General features: G+C 39.9%; 1 protein-coding gene across 5 annotated transcripts in view; it reads right to left on the bottom strand.

Moving 5' to 3' along the window:
* The window catches only part of GOLM1 (golgi membrane protein 1), a 34,143-nt gene that overhangs the window by 5,360 nt on the left and 7,122 nt on the right, over positions 1 to 21,661 (bottom strand). For all 5 annotated transcript variants that reach the window (XM_054186827.1, XM_054186825.1, XM_054186828.1 and 2 more), the window contains 5 exons: positions 20,259 to 20,438; positions 11,678 to 11,732; positions 11,388 to 11,490; positions 5,072 to 5,207; positions 1,089 to 1,218 (listed from right to left, as the gene is read on the bottom strand). In XM_054186827.1, coding sequence (XP_054042802.1) covers positions 1,089 to 1,218; positions 5,072 to 5,207; positions 11,388 to 11,490; positions 11,678 to 11,732; positions 20,259 to 20,438 — 604 coding nt within the window. The remainder of the gene's footprint in view (positions 1 to 1,088; positions 1,219 to 5,071; positions 5,208 to 11,387; positions 11,491 to 11,677; positions 11,733 to 20,258; positions 20,439 to 21,661) is intronic.

The following is a 21,661-nucleotide window of genomic DNA, read 5'->3' as shown; positions in this document are numbered from 1 at the left end:
ACAGTTCCCAAGATAAAAAGAAGACAACACATTTTTCCTACTGGAAACAGCTAAAGGATGAGACATTGTTCACTGTCAACAGATCACACTTCTACCTACTTAAAATTTTGGTACGGGCAGTTAATAAATTGGGCAGGTGAAACAGAGCAGTTGAAATAAAAATTGCAGTGTCCTATATAAGTATCAGGTTTCTGTGTTACATTTCGCTACTAACAATAAAACTGATGTGGTGTTCAAAAGTAGCTCAGGACAAAGCAGTCACAGATTTGCAAGTAAGTCAAGGCTTTTCTTATTTTTAAGTATGAAGAGGAAGTGCAGGAAGGATATTACTTTTAGCAGACGTTACCACATCTTTTTTCTTGTGTATCTGTATTTTTAACTAAAAAAAAAAATCACGATAAAATTTGCCTGAATATACTATATATAGATGTTGTCTTCAGTTGATAGCCATCTAAAAGATAGCTTTCTAAAATGACTTGTATGCTCCCAAGATTGTAATTTAAGATAACATGTAAGAATTATTACATACAAAATTTAATTTCTATCACACACAGTACTATATGAGACTGATGCACAAGGATACATCCATCCAAATTAATAGTTTATGAGAGTTTAGAGCCAAAAACAACCATTAGGTTAACTAATCTGATGTCCTGCATTGCATTTTGCTCAGTGACAACACTTGGGAAGCATGGATGTGTGTTTGTTTAAAGCCTAACTTTCAGCTATTCCACAGGGAGGGGTAGCAGGCTACATGTATCAAACTTACTAAGAAAGAAAATTTTAAACAAGCTTGAAAAACATTGCTTCCAATAGCAGGGTATTTTCTCCATATTAAATGAGGAATACGACTCCATAATTGTAAATATTCCTATTTTCCTTTACATGCAACATGTCAATTACAACAAAACTGAACCAGTAGAAATGCTAGTAATCATACCTCTCCACAGCTGAAAAATTTATTAAAGTTCAGTCTACTGGTGTCACTTTTTCCACCTTGATCTTGTGTACAATAAATGTTTTTCAAATGTTCAATTAAATTAGAAATATTCTTCACCGGTTGCTAGTAAGACTGATTTCCATCTCACCTTTAGCCTGCAGCGGGTCTGTCTTTTTTTCTGTAGGTACTGCTTTAGGTACATCTTCTTTGGGTTTCTGCTGTTCCAAGTCAGACGGCTTGAACTCGGTTTGCTTCACAGCTGGCAGTTGAATATTGACCTACAAAGTGAATGTACGCCGATAAGCAATGGTCTATATAACTACTGCTGGATTTGGAAAGGGAAGTGGAAGTTAGGAAAGAATTCCATAAGGGAAAAAAAGTCCTAATACCCTCAGAAATACTTGGACTGAAGTTTTTATTGGTGATGGAAGTACCATACAATCTTGAACATGGAGTGATGTTTCTATTTTACAGCACAACACATCAGGAGAATTTAATACATCTTCTTTAATCTAATTGCAGCTAATGATAAAGCTACTGTTCTTGGTTAGTGTTTCACAAGAACCGCTACCTGTTTTTCTCTGAGGGTCACAGAACTGTAACCCACACATTTCTCCACTGTTGCCCTGCTACCGCGTCAGGGTCAGCAGAGCAAAAAAACTGGATGTCATTAACTAATGTTAGTAATCTACAGGGACAGGTAAACTGAGTTTAAGCAAGCCTGTACAGAACTGGTCTAAAACAACGCTGAATGCAGCATTAGGAGAAGAGAAACATAAGCCAACTAACTAGACAACGGTATGTGTTTAACATGATGGAGCTTACTTAAGAATGTAGTAAAAACTGGTACTAGACTGCTCTCAGCATTTAACCTGCTTAAAGATCAATGGCTAAGATGCACACCACCTTGAAGATCTTCCAGTTCAGCAATTAAAATTTTATGTACAACTTCTACTCATATTAGCATTTAATTGGCTGAGAGCTGTGTCAATTCAGTTCACACAAACAGCAAACATGGAATGTGCCTGGAGCCCATGCTGCGCTATACCAGCTTTGCTGCCAAAACCTACACTATGACAAAACTGTTTGTTCTATGGGGATTTTTTGTTGGGGTTTTGTTTGAAGAAAATCAAAAGACACAAGAGAAAGAACAAGCATACAGACATTTAGAGATATAGAGCTTTTTTTACACATGGTACTATACAAATCAATAGGCAACCTGGTGGTACAGAAAGTCATACAGTCAAAAGGAAGTTTTCTGTTACAATTGTCGGTAAGACTGTAGCTACCTGTTGTTCTAAGCAGGCCAATAAAACACTAGGTTGTCAAGTGTCCATAGAGTCATTTAGAAAAACGTCCGCAGAGAAGTGCAAAAATAAGCAAGAGGCCAAGGTCACAGAGGATTTGTAGGATATGATTACTTGGCCGTTTTGAAAACGTTTAAGCTCAGTCAAAGCCAGGCAGAACTAAAGACCTTGTTGGGTCAATACCATGAAATCCAACACCAACAATAAGTAATATGGCATCAACTCTTATGAAAGCTTGAGAAGCAAGTATTACCACAGAGTATTTGGTTATTGCAGTAAAGATATTCAGAATAACTCTGTCCTCCTTCAGTCATTGAAACGAAAATGCTGTATTTAGAAATGTTTCTATTTTATAAATAATTCAGCCTCTTGAGGTCACTCTACAGTAGAAATCATCAGAAACTGAACATAAGACCATTTTTCACTTTATGCTGGGCATGAATTCTTTAAAAACACTGAGCCTGCACTTAAGAGCAAGAAATTACCTCTTTATTAAACATGCAAAAGCCCTTAACTTATATTATCTTAAATTTCTAGATCAGTAATTTTTAATGACAGTGTCAAATAAATCAGAAGGGTGTATGCTGAAAATTTTTTAAGTTGAAATGTTTGGATAAAAAGAAATTGGAACATGTATATTCCTCAACTGAGAAGTATATAGCATTCCTTAATATACAGAGCTGTAAGAAAAGCTGTATACCTACTAATCAACCAACACTCCATTTTCTTTCTCTGTTTTATTTTAACACTGACTTTTCCATTACCTAAGCATCTACACCTTACAAACAAGAATTATTCTGGCTAAAAACATATATAGATTTCCTCAGGGTCATTCTGCGCTACTGATAAATAACTCAGCTTTTGTACAAGCAAAAAGTTGCAATTCTTGGGCAAGCAAACAACTGAGAAGGTTACAGCTGGACAGGTGTAAGCTGTTTTACACCTTATCAGAAACACTGTCACAGACACTAGGACACATAAGCAGACAGAATTTATTTAGGCTGTAGCTATATTAGTGATTATCTCATCTGGGACCATCCTATCCCTAGATTAAAAGGGGAACAGATAACCTGCCCTCCTTAACATACTGCCTGCTTTGAGTTAAGATTGCCTCCAGCTATGGCACTTGTTTCAGGAGACTGACATTGTCCTGCAGAGGGTCTTCAGCCAAACTCCTCAGGTTCCTTCTGGGATGACTTCCCTTCCAAACTGGAAATGGTAAAAAAAACCCCAAACCACACAACAAAACAAAACAAAAAATCAGATGGTACAATTGATTGTAATGAAAGTCTGTTGCAAAGCCACACAAGAAATCCAGTCAGCCACCTCTCTGGTATGGTCTTCCCCACGTCAACTTTACAAATAGTATTTTACATCTTGACATTAAACAAGACACATTTGTTTGACAAACAAATGTATCATCTTCAAATGATGGGCTTTTTATTTACTTATTACTATATATTTACTATTACTATGTATTTACTTGACACTTGATAAAAATTGACAAACAAGAACTTTCACTTTTTTTTTTTTTTAAAGGGATGGCTAGCATTTCCTGTCTCTTATGCTTCATTCATCACACAGCCGTCATACAATGCAGGTTCCCAGGATAAAAGCTCACAAACTTCAGCAGTTTTCTCTCACACCATTTTACATGAAGGATTGGACACAAACTGAAACCATTACCTGAACACCTAGGGATCCTGGGGCAGATGTTTCAGCCATTTTCTCCCACCCACTTCCAGCTATTTGCAAAACCCAACTTCAATCCTCATTGCTTTACCCTTTCCACTTCTGAAGTCATCAAATTGCTTTTTCCAGTAGCCTTTTCCTAGCCAAAGAGAAAAGGGCATATACCACCGAACCCCTACTGCCTTTGCAATGAGAGTTCGCCACCCAGGTATGTGGGAAAGGCCCCATTTCAGTCACATGTAAAAGATGTAACACCTGTAAGTGGTGCCCGTAGTCCTGAAGAAAGGGCTGCTTCAGTACATAGAAACAAATTAGTTGCCTTCTCACCCGGGAGCTTCATTGCGTGTTTCCAGGGCCATCTCTATCAAGCTTAACTAATCCAGTCCTATCCCTGAGCAAATCCTGCTTCACTGAAGAAGCATCAATAATGCACATGCCAAGACAACACAATGACCTGAAAGTTCCTTTTCTCAGGGTTTCCTCCTACCCTCTGTACCCCAGGAAGAAAGAGTCAGATGGCACATGGCCACCCTATGCAGCAAACTTGCCCTATCCTAGTAAGCCTTCTCACGTCACATACAGCAACGCCCTTTGTGGTTCTCTGACTCGGAATATCCAAAAGCAAACAGCTAAGACGCTTGATCTTCCCCTCATTCCCCACAGTAAGAGGCTGACATTAGGATTTCTGTGAAAATTCATAGCTGATGGCTGAAGACCCTTGTACAATATCATATTCAAGGCTTGCTGCTACTCTGACACGACTCACAATTTATGCTCATCTACATCTTCAACACACAAAGCAACTATGCCTGTTAACAAAGTCAAAAGGAGCTGTGAGCCAAAGCTCAGCAGTGTAAATATTCTTTAATGGGCTCCACACCACTCCCAGCATCACCTCTCAAATTCTGCCCATCTCAGAGACACAACGATTTGGAGTCTCCTGCAGGACCTCTGCCTGTTCTGTCCTTGGAATCACCCCATTTCCCATAGATCACAAACATTCAATAAACACAAAGGAAAGCAGCGAAAAACTTAGCAAGATGGGCTAGTGCTAGGTGGAGATAGTAGAAAGGTGGAAGATCCCTTAAGAATTACAAAGAAAAAGATTTTTAAGAAATCACTCAAACCATACCTGGCTCTTTTTCTTTGAATCTTCTGAGTCTTTGTTTTCTTTCAGTTGTGCTACATCACTACCCTTTTTTGTAAGTTCATCTATCCTTTCTTCACATTGTTCTTTTAATTCTTTCATCTGGTTGATGCACTGTGACCTGGAGAAAACATGAACAAGTCAGCAGTTGTTAACTTCCATCCACATTCTTCTAAAATGTTCTTTTGTAAAATGAATTATTCTTTTTTTTTTTCCATTTTATTATTTCTTAGTTCTATTATCTCTGCTTACATTTGAGAAGTCAGCAGGAAAAAATGGGGTGTTAACTTAAGTCCTAAGAACAAATCTCGTGGTGCAGGCGGTCCAAGTTCTACCAGAAGAAATTAACTTAAACTGCTTTTGTTAGACCAGCTCAACAAGCTACGTGAATTTGCTTGTCTTCCACTAACCAGTTAATTTCAGTTAAGTCAAAGTCAATTTTGATCCCTGAAGCATTTCTAGTACGATTACAGAAATGTGTATTTGGATTTTAGCTAGGAAGTGGAAACAGCAAGGTACTAGATGAAATAAAAAACAGGTGTAAGCTACTGCTAGCGAACTGAACACCCCTTCTCAGTATTTCACCAAAGTGCAGTGCTGCAAAATGTAACAAAAGATACGTTAGAGAAATTGAGTTTATCAGTAGCTATTTTAAGTTCCAAAAAAGAGTATTTCCTAAAGATGCAAATATTGTATATCTATTACACAGTGCCATTAGTGCCTTAACCTTCGTGACACCAGGGGCCTGCCTGTCCCTAACAGCTCCGTAACCCCTAGGCAAGCCCTTCCCTGTTGTGGCAGTGTTTTTTTCTGAAGCTGCCAGTGTTTTCCCCTTTTGTGGTTGTGCTGAGGATCCTGTACAAACCCCAGGAATGTCGTCCACCTGGGTTCCTCAGGGGAAGTGACTGCCATCAGGGCAAGATCACCCTTTCTCCCCCACTCTCTTCATAACCTGGTTTTGTAACTTTCAGTTTATATTAGAGGAAGAACAAGACCTAGTGAGTAACAAAGCAGATAAGCATTACCCCCTAACACACATGTAGAAGGCTTAGAAACCAGTCATCATACGACCCCAAGTATGCGTTGGTCCCACCATGAGCACAAACAAGCAATAGTGGCTTTGAGCGGATCCTGATGAGAAGCGAATCATGCTACAGGAAAACGTGGTGAAAAACCATCATCGCTGTCAGCACCCACTGCACTGGAGAGTGTGCCCAAGGAAGAGGCTTGCCTGGGGACCACACTCTTTTTCTTCCCTGCTGGCCCCAGTGGCAAAGGAGTTTGGTGGGTTTTTTTAACCCTTTTTTTCCTTTCTCTCCCTGTTTTTTTTCCACTCTAAGGTAACCAATGTCTACCATCAGCTACAGACCCTGCAAACACATCTTTCCACATGCAAAACCTCTTTCAGCATCCTTTGTACAACAACATGGTCCACATCCTGCAAGTTTTACCTCCCCCTCACTAAGACAGAAGGGGGATTAATTAAATTCTTCTGAGCCTGGCTCTGGCAGAGTGTTAATACCGACAGTGTAACAGCAGCTGGTTCAGATTGGGCATGTTCCAGTTTCTCAAGCTGCAAATAAGTTACTACCTAATCTAGAGGAATTCTCAGGGCACACTTCCTCTATGACAGCAAGTCATTTATTTTTATTGCACCTTCATCCATCTCCACCCCCACTTTCTAAGAGCAAAAAAATCTGTCCTATAATTTGCACCCAAAAAGGACGAAACAGTGGCAGACATGCTATAAACTGGCACTTAGTTAATTACATTAACAAAACTGGCATTATAAACTGGCAAAAGTTAATTACATTTATGAACTGACAAATTAATTACCTTTATTACTATTTCTTCTTGACTAGACATTATTCTAAAGTCTGATTTTGATAGCGCTAATACATAGAAATGTCATCAAAATAAGCAGTGCTTTCTAAGTTGGTGAACATCAAAAGACAATAACACAACACAGGCTTGAGTTATGTACACGTTCACTAATTTCTAGGAAATAAATGGACATCAGAATTGCTTGCACCTCAGTTTGCAAGCTTGAGAAAGATGCTGTATACAGACAAGCTAAAATTGGGTATAGAGCAACCTTTCACAAATGCTCTTTCATCCCACACTGTACATGAAAATAAAGTTCATTTAATATCCGTGACTAATACTCATCGTTTTCAGTTTATATCTGTGAAGGAATTCCCTTCTTGTGAAAGGGATTTCTGGAGATTTGAATACTCTGCTCATGCATACAACAACCGCTGAAGCACAAAACCAGCACTAATTTGTCCACCTCACCCCATCAACATGACAGACTTTAAATGTGCAAAAACAGTGCTCTTAAATTCAGTCTCTGCGGCGTGTTTTCTCTCTCACGAGATTAGAGATAATTTCTGTGATAAAGAGCTCACCTGCGCACACACAAAGGAGCCCAAGTAATACTCTCCCCAGCTGCTCCCAGGCCCATCACTGGAGCCATCAGCCCACTCAACGCCCACCTCCATGAGCCCAAAGGAGAGGCACAAGGGCAGTGGGGAGTGTCAACTACAGACTCAGACTCAGGGACACCCTGTCCAGACTACCCCACAGCCCCAGGGCTGTCTCAGGTCAGCCTCAGCCCCCTCATCCAGGTGTGAAACCCAGCAAGATGAGTCAACAGGACCAAAGTGTTTCTTGCCCAGAGTGGGGGACACATTATGCAATGCAGGGGTAGAACACGTCAGGATTGCACAAGACTTATTATGGGAACAAAGGCAGGGAAAGGGATGGATCTCTGGCAGGAACAAGCACGAGAAAAAAAGAGAAATCAGGGGATAAATAGAGTCAGTCGCACATAAACACGCTGCTGGCTGGTGAGCTTATCCGGCCTTGATCAGCAAAATCTGTGCCATTTTTATTAAATGCCTTTTTAACTCTTTCCTGGTTGAGAGACGCTCTGTTCAGTATGTGTCTGTGTGCGTATGGGGCTGTGAGTGCAGCAGCTGGAGTCAGAGCCGGGTGTGAGCACTGCACGCTGGGTGATGGAGGGACTGGTGCCAGCCGGTACCGGTATGTGGATGTATGTTCACTAGCAGACCTCCACCCTCAGGAAACCAGGGTGAGGCCCTACTAGGGATGCGAGTGCAAGTGCTTAGTGTGTCCCATTTAACCTGCGTACCTGGCCACATACAGGTGTGCTCTGTGGGCACAGGAACACACATGCAGCCTCTCTCTTCCCAGGCTGCTGAATTTGCTGCCGCCACCATGAGAAACAGGGCATCTTTGTCCTGCGGGAGTATGTATCATCAGCTCCTTTCATCCCTGTCAAAAAAAGGATTACTCATGCACTCACACTCTTTACACTTGTCGGGGCTGCAAACACCAAACTAATTATTAGACTTTTTATAGGTAGCACAATTTCCAAAGAAGCAGCTACATAAAGTTCCCAGGAATCAAAATGCATATGAATGTTGAAATATCTTCAAAGAACCAATCCAGAGGCTTCCGTTCCTCTCTGGCTGCTGCAGGGCAGAAGGGTCAGTGCTGCCAGTCAGCCTTTGCTGAATGAGCTCTACCGCAAGCAGGCAACACTGGGCACAGTATGCACCAAAGGTATCTTGGTAAGGTGACTGCTGAGGAACGCACACTCCTTTTGTGCACAATACCAGTAAGCTCAACATAACTCCTGATGTCTTCCGTATGGGAAACACGAAGCTTGCTCCAAAAAAAAAAAAAAGGAAATAAAAAAAATGCTAAGATGAAACTTCAAAACTTGTGCATGAGAAAAAAACCAATGATTTTTGCACGGTTAACAAATTTTGATCTTAGGCACTCCACACACACAACAGAGTGTATCACTGTCTTCTACAGTGCAATATCCAATTGTTTTAAAAAGAGTGATTTGCAATGTGTGCAATTAAAGAAAGGCATTTGACTTCTGTCATCTTTTTATAACATTTTCAATTATACAATAATCCTCTCCATTTTTTCCCCTGAGCAAAGTGTACTTTGGTACACTTTGGTGCGAAACCTTCATCCACACAACTCCAAGTCAAAGGAAGAAACACTGGCATAGCACAAATGCAGGTCTAACGCCCCCTCCTGCCAAGGCCTACTAAAGATGAACACAAAAGCAACATGTTGGTTTACTCCTAATATTGAGGGGAGAAAGGAAGACAGATTAAAAGTAACACTCTGAGTCTCTCTAATAATAATTGTTTTTCTAAGTCCATAATCACGTTGGAAAAAGTTTGTTTGTAAGCATTTAAAATGACAGTATTAAGTAAGCTTCTGGCAAAGTGGGCTGTAGGTAACCACGTACCATCAGATATATGTTTCTACAGCTGCAGCAATGCAATGCTTAGTAATGTAACTTACTACAACAGTGAAATATTAAATGTTCCAACATTGCCTCTAAAGGTACACAACAAGCAACATTTAAAAAATACATTTAGATATGTTCCTGATAAGAATTGTGCGAATGCTATGGGGTGCCCAAGCTATACATCATTCCATGAAAATTTGAGTGCCAATTTTGTTTTCCTCACTTGCACAGCTACAAAAAAATGCAGAAATAGAAAATGCACACTTAAGTGTTATTTAGCAAAGCTAGTAAAGAAAGCGTAGCTCCTTGACTGAGACAGCCGCTCTTATGGACTCCCATGGAGAGACCGCAGGAAATAGTGCACCTTACTCAGGACTGATTGGTTCCCATTCAGCTAGCACATGGCTGAACTATCATGCCTGACTCTACATCTACCCTGACACAAGCAAACTCGTCTTCATCACTGTAACTTGTTTAGCTCTTCACCTTAAGCCAGCCTTGACCCTGGACCTGCACCCTCTGGATCCTGCCTTCTTCTGTTAAACAAAGAGGGATTCTTTACACTACACTCCCACGATGCTCTGTCAGTGATTTCCTCAACAGAGCTGTACTTGAAAACATTTCGCCAGACATGGGCAACAAACCTGAGTTTTCAAAAACCAGACTCAGTACGTTTGTCTTGTATCCCTTCCCTGCACACATGTATCGATCCAGTGCTCCAAGGATGTACCTCTCGTGTAGAGCATGACTGTACAGCACATACATCTGTCCACAGATCCATTTGTTCTTGCTGATCTCAGCCACAAGAAAGATGCTGGCAAACAGACACTCTAACTAGCCAAGAATTATCAACAGAGGTCCAGGAGTCACAGCTCTGTCATTTAACTAAACAGGAAAGAGATGGTGCTTAACAACCATGGTACACAACAAACTTAGTGGGAAAAAGTACCTTAACAGACACGTAAGTGTAACATGGTTTAATAAATGGTTGCTACAAACTTAAGTCTCCAACTTCCTTCTACTTTTCTGTTAGAAGACCTAAGTAATTAGAAACCCACTAATACAATCCACCTGGGTCATCACTATTAAATGACCAATAATGCCCCTCCCCCAAAAAAGAGTACAAAACCAGCTGGTAATCAGTAAGGATCCCAAAAGCACTAATACTAATCCTTAATTCTTAAGCAGGGCAGGGGAAGGGGGGAATATGAAAAAAGGTATTTCAAGTTTGGCCTGCAGAATTCAAGTTTTTTAATTACCATGTCAAGCTTTTAGTCAGAATTCCTACAAAATCTGGCTAAACAGTGGCTGCTGGATAAATACATACCACTACAGCAATTATATTCTTGATAGAAAATCATCATGAGAACATGCTAACAGCAAATTCTGTTGGTTTTCTATACCTATGTACCAGAAGGAAGATACAATAGGATGTGGAAGCAGGTAGAGGAAACAAGAACATTACTGAACAGAAAGAACCCAGGAGAAATTCCTAGAAATACCAGAAATGTGTATTTAGTGTAAGGATACTGATAAGCACTTGCGTTCAAGTATCCATGCCTTATAATTCAGTAGGAATTCTCCATAAAAAACATGACTATAACGCATGAAATGTAATGCGGAACATATGGCTCTGACCATAACTGTACCAGAAATTTTCTGAGACCTCTGGCAGCTCATACAGCAGGTATTTCCGTATCTTAGTTCTTAAACTTCTTCAGAGTTTAGCCTCTTTGTGTTTCTATTTTCCCCACAACTCTTAAATGAGAACATTGCTACCTTTCTCCTCCTGCAATGGAAGGAACATCAAGAAGTGTGGGAGGAGTCTGTGGACACTGAGATGCTAAGCATTGCAAGGTCTGTGCTCTTCTCCAAAGATCAACTGCGAGCAGTTTTAGAATATGTGTCAGGTGTTACTTTCTCATTAAAACTGTAAATTTACTAATTACATTAGCTATCACAAGAATACTCTGCATTATAAACAAGAAAGAACATACTTACAGGTCATATGAGAACTTCTTCTGAAGGTTAGTCTGGTTCTTCTGAAACCAGTAAACAACCAGTTGTAGCTTCCCATATTCTGTCTGCAACTCTTTCAAGTGTTCTGACCAAAACAGGATTAAAACATGTATTAAAATACACACATATATACCTACATATATTACAACAGAAGTATCAAACAACAGATCAATAGTAAGCAGCATTCTCAGAAGACATCAGAAAAGGGCAAGTTTAAAAATGGGGCCTTGAAAACCAGTATGAAAGGGATACAGAGTGGTATTATGACATACCTCGTAGATTCTGCATCAATCTTTCATTTACTGTGATGTTACTCATGAGCACTGCCTGGAAGGAGCAAAGCAAAAAACAACATTTTAATTGCAAAGGACCTGTATTGCCATTAACATTATAAAAAACACCAACCAAAGCACTTGTTAAATCATCTCTTCTTTGTGAAGTGCTGGGTTACAGCCAAACACAAAAAAAACTTTTAGCTGCTCGAGAGGTTTACTATTACAAACAAAAACCACACATTTTAACACTAATTCCCCGCTAAATAGAGAGGTGGGGGAGGAGATATCACTGCACCTAAATAAAAAGAAGAGGAATTTAAGGAGTCTGGTACTAAAATTGCTGCTGCTTTATTCTGGTTTTAGTCTTACGATTTACCATCAGATTTACCGTATTTATCCCTTGAAGGAAGAATACAGCTTATCACAGCTCACTATCTACCACCCTCTCACCAGGGAATCAATACACCTGCATTCAGGCATGCAAGGATGAGCTATGAAAGCCTTAGTCAAAGAGCACAAAGCACTGTACGAAAGCAACGTGAAGCCCTTGCATTGTATTACTTTTCTAACTATGCTGTCCCTCACTTTGATAGGAAAGTGCTGGAGTGACCTTCCATTCTCACACCCTGCCCTCTCTCTCAATCTGAAAAGGCATTCAACATAGGAATATGTTTTGTCCGTTCTTTCATCAATCCCCCTCTATCAACCCATATATACACATGCCCCAAAATACCTGAATATTGACAGAACCAAGCCAAGTCTAAAGGAAATTAATTCCTGTGAGACAGATGTCAGGATTACTCAGATTCATATTTAACATTTAGGAAGTCTAGTGCAGAACAGTCTTCTTAAGACTACAAAAAGATGAGATCCACTGACCCTTCAAAAATTACCTAGTCCAGTCAAGCACGCACTTTCCTGAAGTTTCCGTTCAAGTACTGATGTGTTCATAAGCCCACACCACTTTAATATAAAGAAATAACTGCGTCCATTCTGTCTGCCCAAACATCGACAAGGCTGTCAGCGCCTTTTTTCACAAAGACTACAGCAATAAGTGCCACTTGATTAGGAAAAGTCACATGTTCAATCAATCTACCATGTAGCAGAGCGGCAGGTTAGATTTTTGTTGACCCTTTAAAGACTCCTGGTTCAAAGAGGCAGTCATTCACATGTTGATGAAGAGACAGCTGTTTTCAACCCAATAAAATAAATATTCCTACACCATTCTATACATACAGCCAGTCCGTGAACACCGTTGTGAAACCTCAAGAGCAAAGGCCTTTCTCCTTTGTTAAAAAGGAAAAAATAATAGTAACAACGTGATTAACAACAAACACTTAGGAGTGTTTAATACCTTTCCCTCTCCTTTCTCATAGGACAGGTCTGGATTTGTTTTCACTTGTTTATTGGGGAAAAAAAAGCTAATGTTTTCATGAAAATGCCAAGTTTTGCATGAGCAACATAATCAGGTTGTTCCATGATTATCACCTTCAGGGTTTCCAGCACCGGCCATATCAGAAACCGGAAAAAATCAGTACGACATGGCAACTTCATGTTCCTACAGTTTGTTTTGTTGTGGTGCAGGGTTTTTTTCTTAAAATGAAACTCCCATATACGAGGGCCTCTTATTTAACAGTAAACAAGACAGGTGTTAAATTTTTTTATATTAGGACAATAATAACTGTGATTAGCTGAAGCGAATAAAGTGATGTGCCATTTGAAAAAAAGCTCCTTAAATCACCACGGGGCAGGGTGGGGGGAGGGTGGAAAAGGCATTCCTTGGTCTTTCTGGATTGCATATAAAACTTCCTTTTGGCAATGCCACACATAGCTCCCTGAATTTGTGGGTCAAAGTCCACGAGAAAAGCATGAAAATCTAGGTAGCTGTTTAACTTGAGCAGGAAATACTCCAGTGCATTGGGGCAGTGCTCCAACTGCCTGCTTACAATCCGACTGTATCAATAACGTCAGGTTTTCTGTTCCTCTTCCTGTCACCCAAGTGTTAACTAATCTTCACCTCATGGCTGTGCATTAGGCAGACGTTATTTTATTTTCCGTTTTATGCTGGTCAAGAAAGTAAACTGCCAGGAAACACTCAGCAAACACATGCCAAAATTCAGTGCTAGGAAGAAACTCACATTTTAAATCACCGTCAGCCCCCCAAAAAATACCTATGATCTCTAGGAGTGAGAATCCAGCTTTTGGAAACTCACTATATCACCATATCAAAATCTGATCTTCTGTGACAAAGTAACTCCGTAACATAGATCAGCTTGTTATATTTGCAAACATTTCTTGCACAGAAGTCCTCGTGACTATCACAGAGGAAAAGCCGGTCTCTGGACTGGAGTCAATTCTGGGAAGAGCAGGTCTTCAGAAATCAAAAAATCAAAAGCCACACTGCCACAAGCAGTGATGGAAAAAAAAAAAAAAATCTTTCTCCAGCTGAACAGCAAATTTTGTTAAGGACAACTGCCAGAGACGCATTTGTTTTTTTTTAATCACCACAGAACACATCTACATAAGTCATGTTCCACTTAAGAAACACAAAAAGTTAAAGTTATTGTTTAAAAAAACCCCAAAACGTAATGCAGAACTACCTGCAAGGAAGCTTTGACATAAATTATTTCAAAGCTTATGTTTCGAGCACATATTCTGAACTATGTGCATTTGATCCGATTAATGCCTTACACAGTAGTCTCCATAAACATATTCTTTGAAGGCATTACTACAATGAGCCCTTCAGCATTTATAACTGTGATAAATCAAGCTAACCCAAGCACACTGAACTGACGTATGTCCTTTCTAACACTGACTGCATGTCCTGTATATAAAAGCATAATGAGACATTGCAACAGAAAAAAATAGCAAAGAACTTGATGAAAGTAAACACTGATTTCAGAACTAAAACCTAAGAAAAAAAGGGACTTTGCACTCGCAAACGTAGCTTTCACAAGGAGAAAAAGATGAGCCACAGCAACAGTAAAATCAGCTGCTAAGAACAAAACCAACTGGGAACAAAGCAAGCTGGGAGGGTGAGATTTATATGTGCAGAAACCAGAAGAAACAAGCATTTATAATTAATGAGGGAGAAGAAGGGCATCTATTTCGTGATTAACTCAAACTGATCAAAGTCTTTACCTCAAAGACAAGGAGCAGTTCTGCCTTACACATTCCTACTGCTCCCCACCACCATGCCGGCAACTCAGCACAAGACATATTTTGATTATGTATTGTTCATTTCTTAATTATATCTGGAAATTCACATCCTGCTTCTCTATTTTTACAAACATACCTCCCCACACACACACTCTCCTAGTACACACATCGTTAATTTTCTCTCTTTGTACTCTTTTTCACCACTTTGAAATAATCTTCAAGAGTAAATAAACCATTTATACTAGCCACCAAAAGGCTTCTTCATTGTAGGACATAAGATTAACGGCTAACTACATTTTAGTAAGCGGAGAAAAGGTTCATAAATAAGATCCCTAAGAAAATATTTCTCTTTTAGGTTGGTCTGTGGGCTACACACTCATATATACTTCAATGTAGGAGGACCAGTTGAAGCAAGCCTAATACAAATTTCAAGCCGAAAATGAAGGAGACATTGTTCGTTTAAACCTATTTCTCTCAAACTGAATTCCATTCAGAAATGACAGACTTTTCCCATCCTCAATAAAAGGAAAAAAACCCCAACCAGCCAAACAAAGAAACAAACCCTCAAAACAAAAACAAAAGCATAGCTTTATTCCTAAAGAGTGATCCTGGTGAAGATCAGGGACTCAGTCTTGTTTCATATCCTCTGCTAAAAGCAGTCTAGACTCTCCTTTTTTTCTGATGAAGGACACATGTACAATGGCATACACCTCAAAACTGCATAAACCACCAAAGTTGTAAAGTTAACAATTCCTTACGCTCTCAGTGGAAGAAAGAGGAAGTTGACACATATGAATAACAAATTACTTCTACAGGTGCAGGGCAACAGCAAATGGATTGGAGAAAATAAGCCCTGTACAGCTACAGGACTTTCATGACTTCGTTATATTTAACTAAAACCCAAATAGTAGGCAGTGTAAACAAAACAGAATCCTATGATGGGAGAATCTTAATATAAAACCTGTACAGCTATATATAATGTACCTTCTGCTTTCCTTTTTGTCCTTTTGTTTTGCTGTGAAGATGTAGAAAAGATCCAGTAGTTAATTCCTAAACTACACATACTCTAAATTTCCACTCTTAGGGTGCCTAAGGTTCAGGTAGTCCCAGACCATCCTTTTTTTTTTTCCTTCACCACGTAAAGATGTATTTTAAGCAGAGGCAGCCTTCTAGACCTATGCTGGACCAGTTATGAGTAAGAAGACTCATTTCTCTTGCTAATTTAGAAATATCATGCTATGGCAAGTAGAGCAGGGTGTGAGGCAGTGCTTGTTTTTCCTTAAAGCCTTATCAAAATGAGAAGCAACATTGGTTTAAAAAACACAAACAAAACACACATAGGCACCTTTTCCTTTTCACAGCAGGCTTTCTCCTCTCTCCCCCACCGCCCAGTGTCATTCCTTTTGAGCGGAGCAAACTCTCCACATACCGATAGGTATTTTGTCTTAGAAGGCTGTGCCAGGAATTGAAATTTTCCCAGAGGGAGGGGATCTGAGAGCAGCTGTGGCCACTGTTAAAACAGGCCAGTGACGTGCCTCACATGCAATGTACAAAGCTTAGCCCCTCTCCTCAGTAAAACAAGATGTGGGCTGGAAAAGAATTACATAAATCCAAAGAAAATGACAGGCTGCAAAAGCATGTTCTAGCAGTTAAAAATAAAAGAGATTACACATATTGTTCTCCTGCTACAGTCTTCAAAAAGACTATCGTGGCTGCGTACATCCCAGAAGCTACGAGTCCTGAATAACAACCATACAGAATATTGTTCTTTAGAAAATTGCTTATGGATTAGAAACAGCCCTTTAGCACTCCTGATTCCTTATCTGTTGTTACTAAGAGTTCGTGTAAGCGCTCTTGATGTCTTCAGTCTATTTCTGTATGGAATTCCAGAAGCCATTTGCTAAATCTACATTAATCCTTAAAACTTCAAGCAAATTTTTTAAAAGCAGACTAGTGATAGAAGTGTTTTATACATACTCAGACCTAAGAGAATAATTACGACAGCCACTTCCCAGGATTACGTTGCCCCAGTGACTGGGGAGCCCACCAGGCGTATTTCAGGCTCTGACTACCTCCTGCCTTCTGTGCCCTCGTCCTTTAAGTAGCAAGAGACAGTTTGACTAGAAAAGGCGGCAGATTTAATTCAAAGTGATCACCACACTGCCACCGACAATGACGTTAACATGGCAAGCATCTTACTGGTGTACTTGTTTGGTATAAAACTAAATCAGTGGCATAATTATTCTTTATTTTATCAGCAGAGTAATAAGATACAGTGGACAGAGATGAAATGCAGCTAAGATGGGTCTCAAATGTTTTTTGAGATTTGCTTTTGATAAGGAGTCCAGACTGTGAAAGTTTGTTCCTGTGTAGACTTCTTCCGTAACCAGAAGAACCATAATTTTGTCCTGAAAAAGAGAGGGTTTTGAGACAGACCATTCACTCCTATACATCCGCTGAAAGCATCTTCATTTTTCTTTAAGAACAACAACAAGAACTAAACAAAATCCTGTTTATCACTCAAAGATCTGTCTAGTTAGTTAGTTTGTATTACTTGTAAAGCAAGTTGAGAGATTCAGGTTTGGATTTGCATTCATCATTCCTGGACTAGGTAAATACTTGCTGTTAATCCCCATGGGGTAAATAAAGTTCAGTTCGAGGACAAAGCCTTCTATAACCAGAAAGGGTGAATTCATTACTTGCCTCCCAGGAGTACTGGATTCCACCAGAATCCATGGAGCCGAATAAGAAGGATACGTGTGTGCCTGTGTGCACATACAAATATGTATGTACATACATGAGAATATACAACACACACTTATACATGGATATATATGCACGTACCTACAGAAGCTTTTCTTGTTGCCCTTGATGTCCCCGGCCAGATTTAATTCTGCTTAGGCTTTAGCTTGCCTAACCTGGTTCCTGGCTGCTCGGACAGTTTCTCTGTATTCCACCCAGTCAACCCATCCTTGCTTCCACCCTCTGTAGGCCTCCTTTTTGCTTTTGAGCGTGTCCAAGAGCTCCTTGTTCATCCATGCAGGCCTCCTGTTTCTTTTGCCTGATGACTTCTTTTTTGAGATACACTGTTCCTGAGCTTAGAAGAGGTGATCCTTGAGTACTAACCAGCTTCCTTAGGTCCCTCTCCCCTCCAGTGCTTTTTCCCACGGAATCCTATCAAGCAGATCTCTCAAGAGGCCAAAGTCTGCTCTCATGAAGTCCAGCGCAGTGAGCTTGCTGTGCACCCTCCTCACTGCCCTGAGGAACATGAACTCTACTCCCCACCAGCCCCTGCTTGTCGGTAAGGACAAGGTCCAGAAATCACTCACCGCTGTGATAACACCAACTTACCACATGGCTACATAATTTCTCTAGAAGCCATGCATGTGTTGCCTTTCACAATTCCAAATCTGAATGCATTCATTAGTATCCCTCATCCTTGTCACTGACTCTCTCAGAAGGAAACTCCAAGAGACTTAAGATATCTTTTTCCAGAAACTGCTTTGACTCTTCCCCAGACTACCCCCACATCCAACAGCAGTTCTAGTTTTGGAAAATACTTCCCACCACTTTTCCTGGCACAGATGCCAGATTTAATGGACGACAGCTCCTACATGCCCTCTAGACTTAAAAACACCACCACAACAAGAAAGGTGGATTGCTTGGTGCCAACTACATTTGTCTGCTGCCACAGTAATTTGAAGCAGAAGGCTGCATACCGTGCTTGGCGGAAGCAACATTTCACCAAGAGATTCCGTAAAACTCCTGGCCGAGCTCCTGCCACCAGCTCTCAACATCTGGCCAGCCTGCACTGTAAGCTCTGGCAAGCACTTCCAGTTCCAGTGACTTTTAATAATTCTGGCTAAAGGAAAATCTGCTTATGAAATGGAAGGATAAAATACAATTCCCTTGTAAAAAAGACTGTAGAGTTAATTAAGGAAATACTCTATTCTGTTTGCCCTTTACTTACCACTTTTTGTTTGTTTGTTTTTACTCATATATGTGCTTTCACACCTTGCAGGACAGAACTGGAATGTAAAAAGATGCCAAATCAGAATGATGGGTTTCACCAACGTGTGAACTGGGGTACCTTCCCAGAGGACAGTACATTTAAACCATTCCCTCAGCACACAGTAGCAAAAACCACTATTAGAAGGCAGAAGTGACAAGATTGATTACTCACTCGTATGCTGTCTGACTATCCTGGGGTATCTTTTTAATAAATATATATATTTTAAAAAATAAACATATAGACAAACTCTTTTTTTAAATCTCACCTTTTTTAAAGTATACGCAAAGACTGAACCCAACAAGAGAAATTATCAAAGAATCATGTTTGTCCCAAAAGAGGTAAAAAGAACTGGTTTATTATTTCTTTGAAGACCTTGGATAAAAATGATCTCAAAATATATTAAAAATATGTCACTGATATGCATATTAATGAAACAATTCCACCTTCCATTTTTATTCAATTTTCTTCCTCTAGTCCTTCAACTATTATTCTAGTGATATTTTGTTCATGCATCACAAGTTTTGAGTAGAGAACCATCACCTAATGGTGAGCCCTTTACCTGAAGAGTACCTATCATAATCAGTTGTGACTGTTCAGTCTGCTGAAAATAATAGTTCTGGAAAGCTGATCTATAAACATCAGTCAAGAGACTCTACAGGAGAAGCAATAAACCCAAAATGAATATTCTCAACTAAATACTTCTGGCAAAAATGAGAAAAGTGGTATTAATGACTAATGACTAACAGGCACATCTGGGGTGGCATCACCAACATGAAGAAAATACACAAGAAAACAATTTGCAAGATACTACGCAGCAGTAATCGTACACACTGCTATTTAAGTAGGTACATTCACATTCTTCATAAAGGACTGCCATCCCTCTGGCAATGCTGCACTGCCACAAAAGGCTAGTCTAACCTTCTGACGTCTCCCAGTGCTATTGGGTTTTGGAGGCAGAAGGCCAAGGCACCACAAAAATTTCTAGTGCATTTAGAAATAAATGTCAACTACTTATGCCTACAAATGCATACAAATATATTTGGGAATACAAATATATCTATTGGTGCAGCTGCTTCTTTTCTGTAAGTATTAAAACATTAATATACAGGAAAGAAAGCCAGACGCCAACCCAAGGTTGGCAGCAATGACTTATAGAGGGGGTAGGGGTTTTATTCAAAAGTGCTGTGACTTGCAGCTTCTAGTATTTCACATATTATACAGTGAATGCTATAATGTGCATTCAATGTTCACTTTCTAAATATTATACAATGATACATTAAATGTTTTGCCACCCCAACACTGAATGTATGCCCATCAGTTGGAACATTTGACCAACCTTATTCTGTCGCAGAGAGCATCTTGGTAAACCACAGTCTCACAGAAAACTGTGTCTAGAAAAGGCCTTACCTTCTCTTCCTGATGTACTTTGTTGGCATTTTCCATCTGAAAGCTGTGCAAGGACTGGATTTTGTCAATCTGCTGTCGCTGTTTCTCTAGCTCCCCTTGGAACTCATTCTTTTTGAGCTCCACGGCACCCCTCTCCGCTGCCGCTCGGCGGACCTTGACTTCCAGATCCATGATCCGACCCTGAGAAAAGCAAATTAGTCAAAGCAAATAGAAATGCTTCCCTCTTGCCAGACTCTTCTCCAATACACTGGAGGAATACCAAGTTTCACAGAACTAACAATGCTAATGTCATCAAAGTATTGTGTCAGCTGGTGATACCTGCCACACACAGACACACACATCCCAACACACACTGACATCAGTTTTACATAAATATTCTGTAAAGACTATCAAAATTTCAATTAAAAAGAAATGCAAAGCTGCCATAGTACATGAGCTTAAAGAAACCCAAAACACGCTGCCCACCCCCCAAAGAAAAAACATTAAAAAAATTGCAGTCTACAATCTTTCTGAAGTACAAGATCAAATCATTTCTTAAATTTAATTCAGACAATTCTGACATCATTGCACTTCCCAGTGCTGATCCTAAACCAACTCAGAGGGAAAATTCATTTCTCAAATAAATACGTTTTCCTGGAAGACCAGGGAAAGAGCGGATGGAGAATAACACTGCCCAAGTTTTACATGAACAACTGACATGTGGCTGTTACACAAAGAAAGACTCATTTATAAGCAGAAAATCATCATTCTTCATTTCTCAAAGAGCAGTGACAATCAGGAAAATTCAACACCATCACATACTACACATACAAACACAGAGACATAAGGTAAGGGAATCAAGCCTGATGCTGTCAGAGCCTTTTTTTTTTTTTAAAGTACTAATTTATTTTTGCAGGACACTGTTTCTAAATACTTTCGATTAAAACAGCTCTTTGGCAGCAAGGAAGAGTACAAACAAAGACACATGGCAAGGGATGGGGTGGGGTGTGGAATAACAACAGAATTTACCCAGGTAGAAAGACCTGGGGATTACAGGTGGATCAAAAATAGATATCGTAAAAACTGTGCATCTTCCAAGAAAATAGACCAAATCTTCTTACAGCACAGTACGCTGCTTATTACTGCCTGCCTACTCTGCTTCTCTGCCACAGAAAGCAGGAGAATGGAGAGGTGACGGGGAAATGGGGGGGGAAAAGGAGAAACACTTGCAGTTTAGCTGGAAGAGAAAATAAAAATACTTCTTCCATTTCAGTCATAATAGCTGCAAAGTCTTGCCAACAAACGAATGGGCTGACAGAGGGCTTCAGAAGCTCCATCTGTGCCTTCAGCTACGCTATTATTTCATTCAGAGCACATGACTACGCAGAATCTAAATGTTTTTCAAGCTAACTTTAGGAGAAACA

The sequence above is a fragment of the Rissa tridactyla genome, chromosome Z, assembly GCF_028500815.1.
Source record: "Rissa tridactyla isolate bRisTri1 chromosome Z, bRisTri1.patW.cur.20221130, whole genome shotgun sequence".
NCBI lineage: Eukaryota > Metazoa > Chordata > Aves > Charadriiformes > Laridae > Rissa > Rissa tridactyla.
Note: the sequence above shows the minus strand (reverse complement) of the source record. Positions and strands in the feature narration are given on the sequence as shown.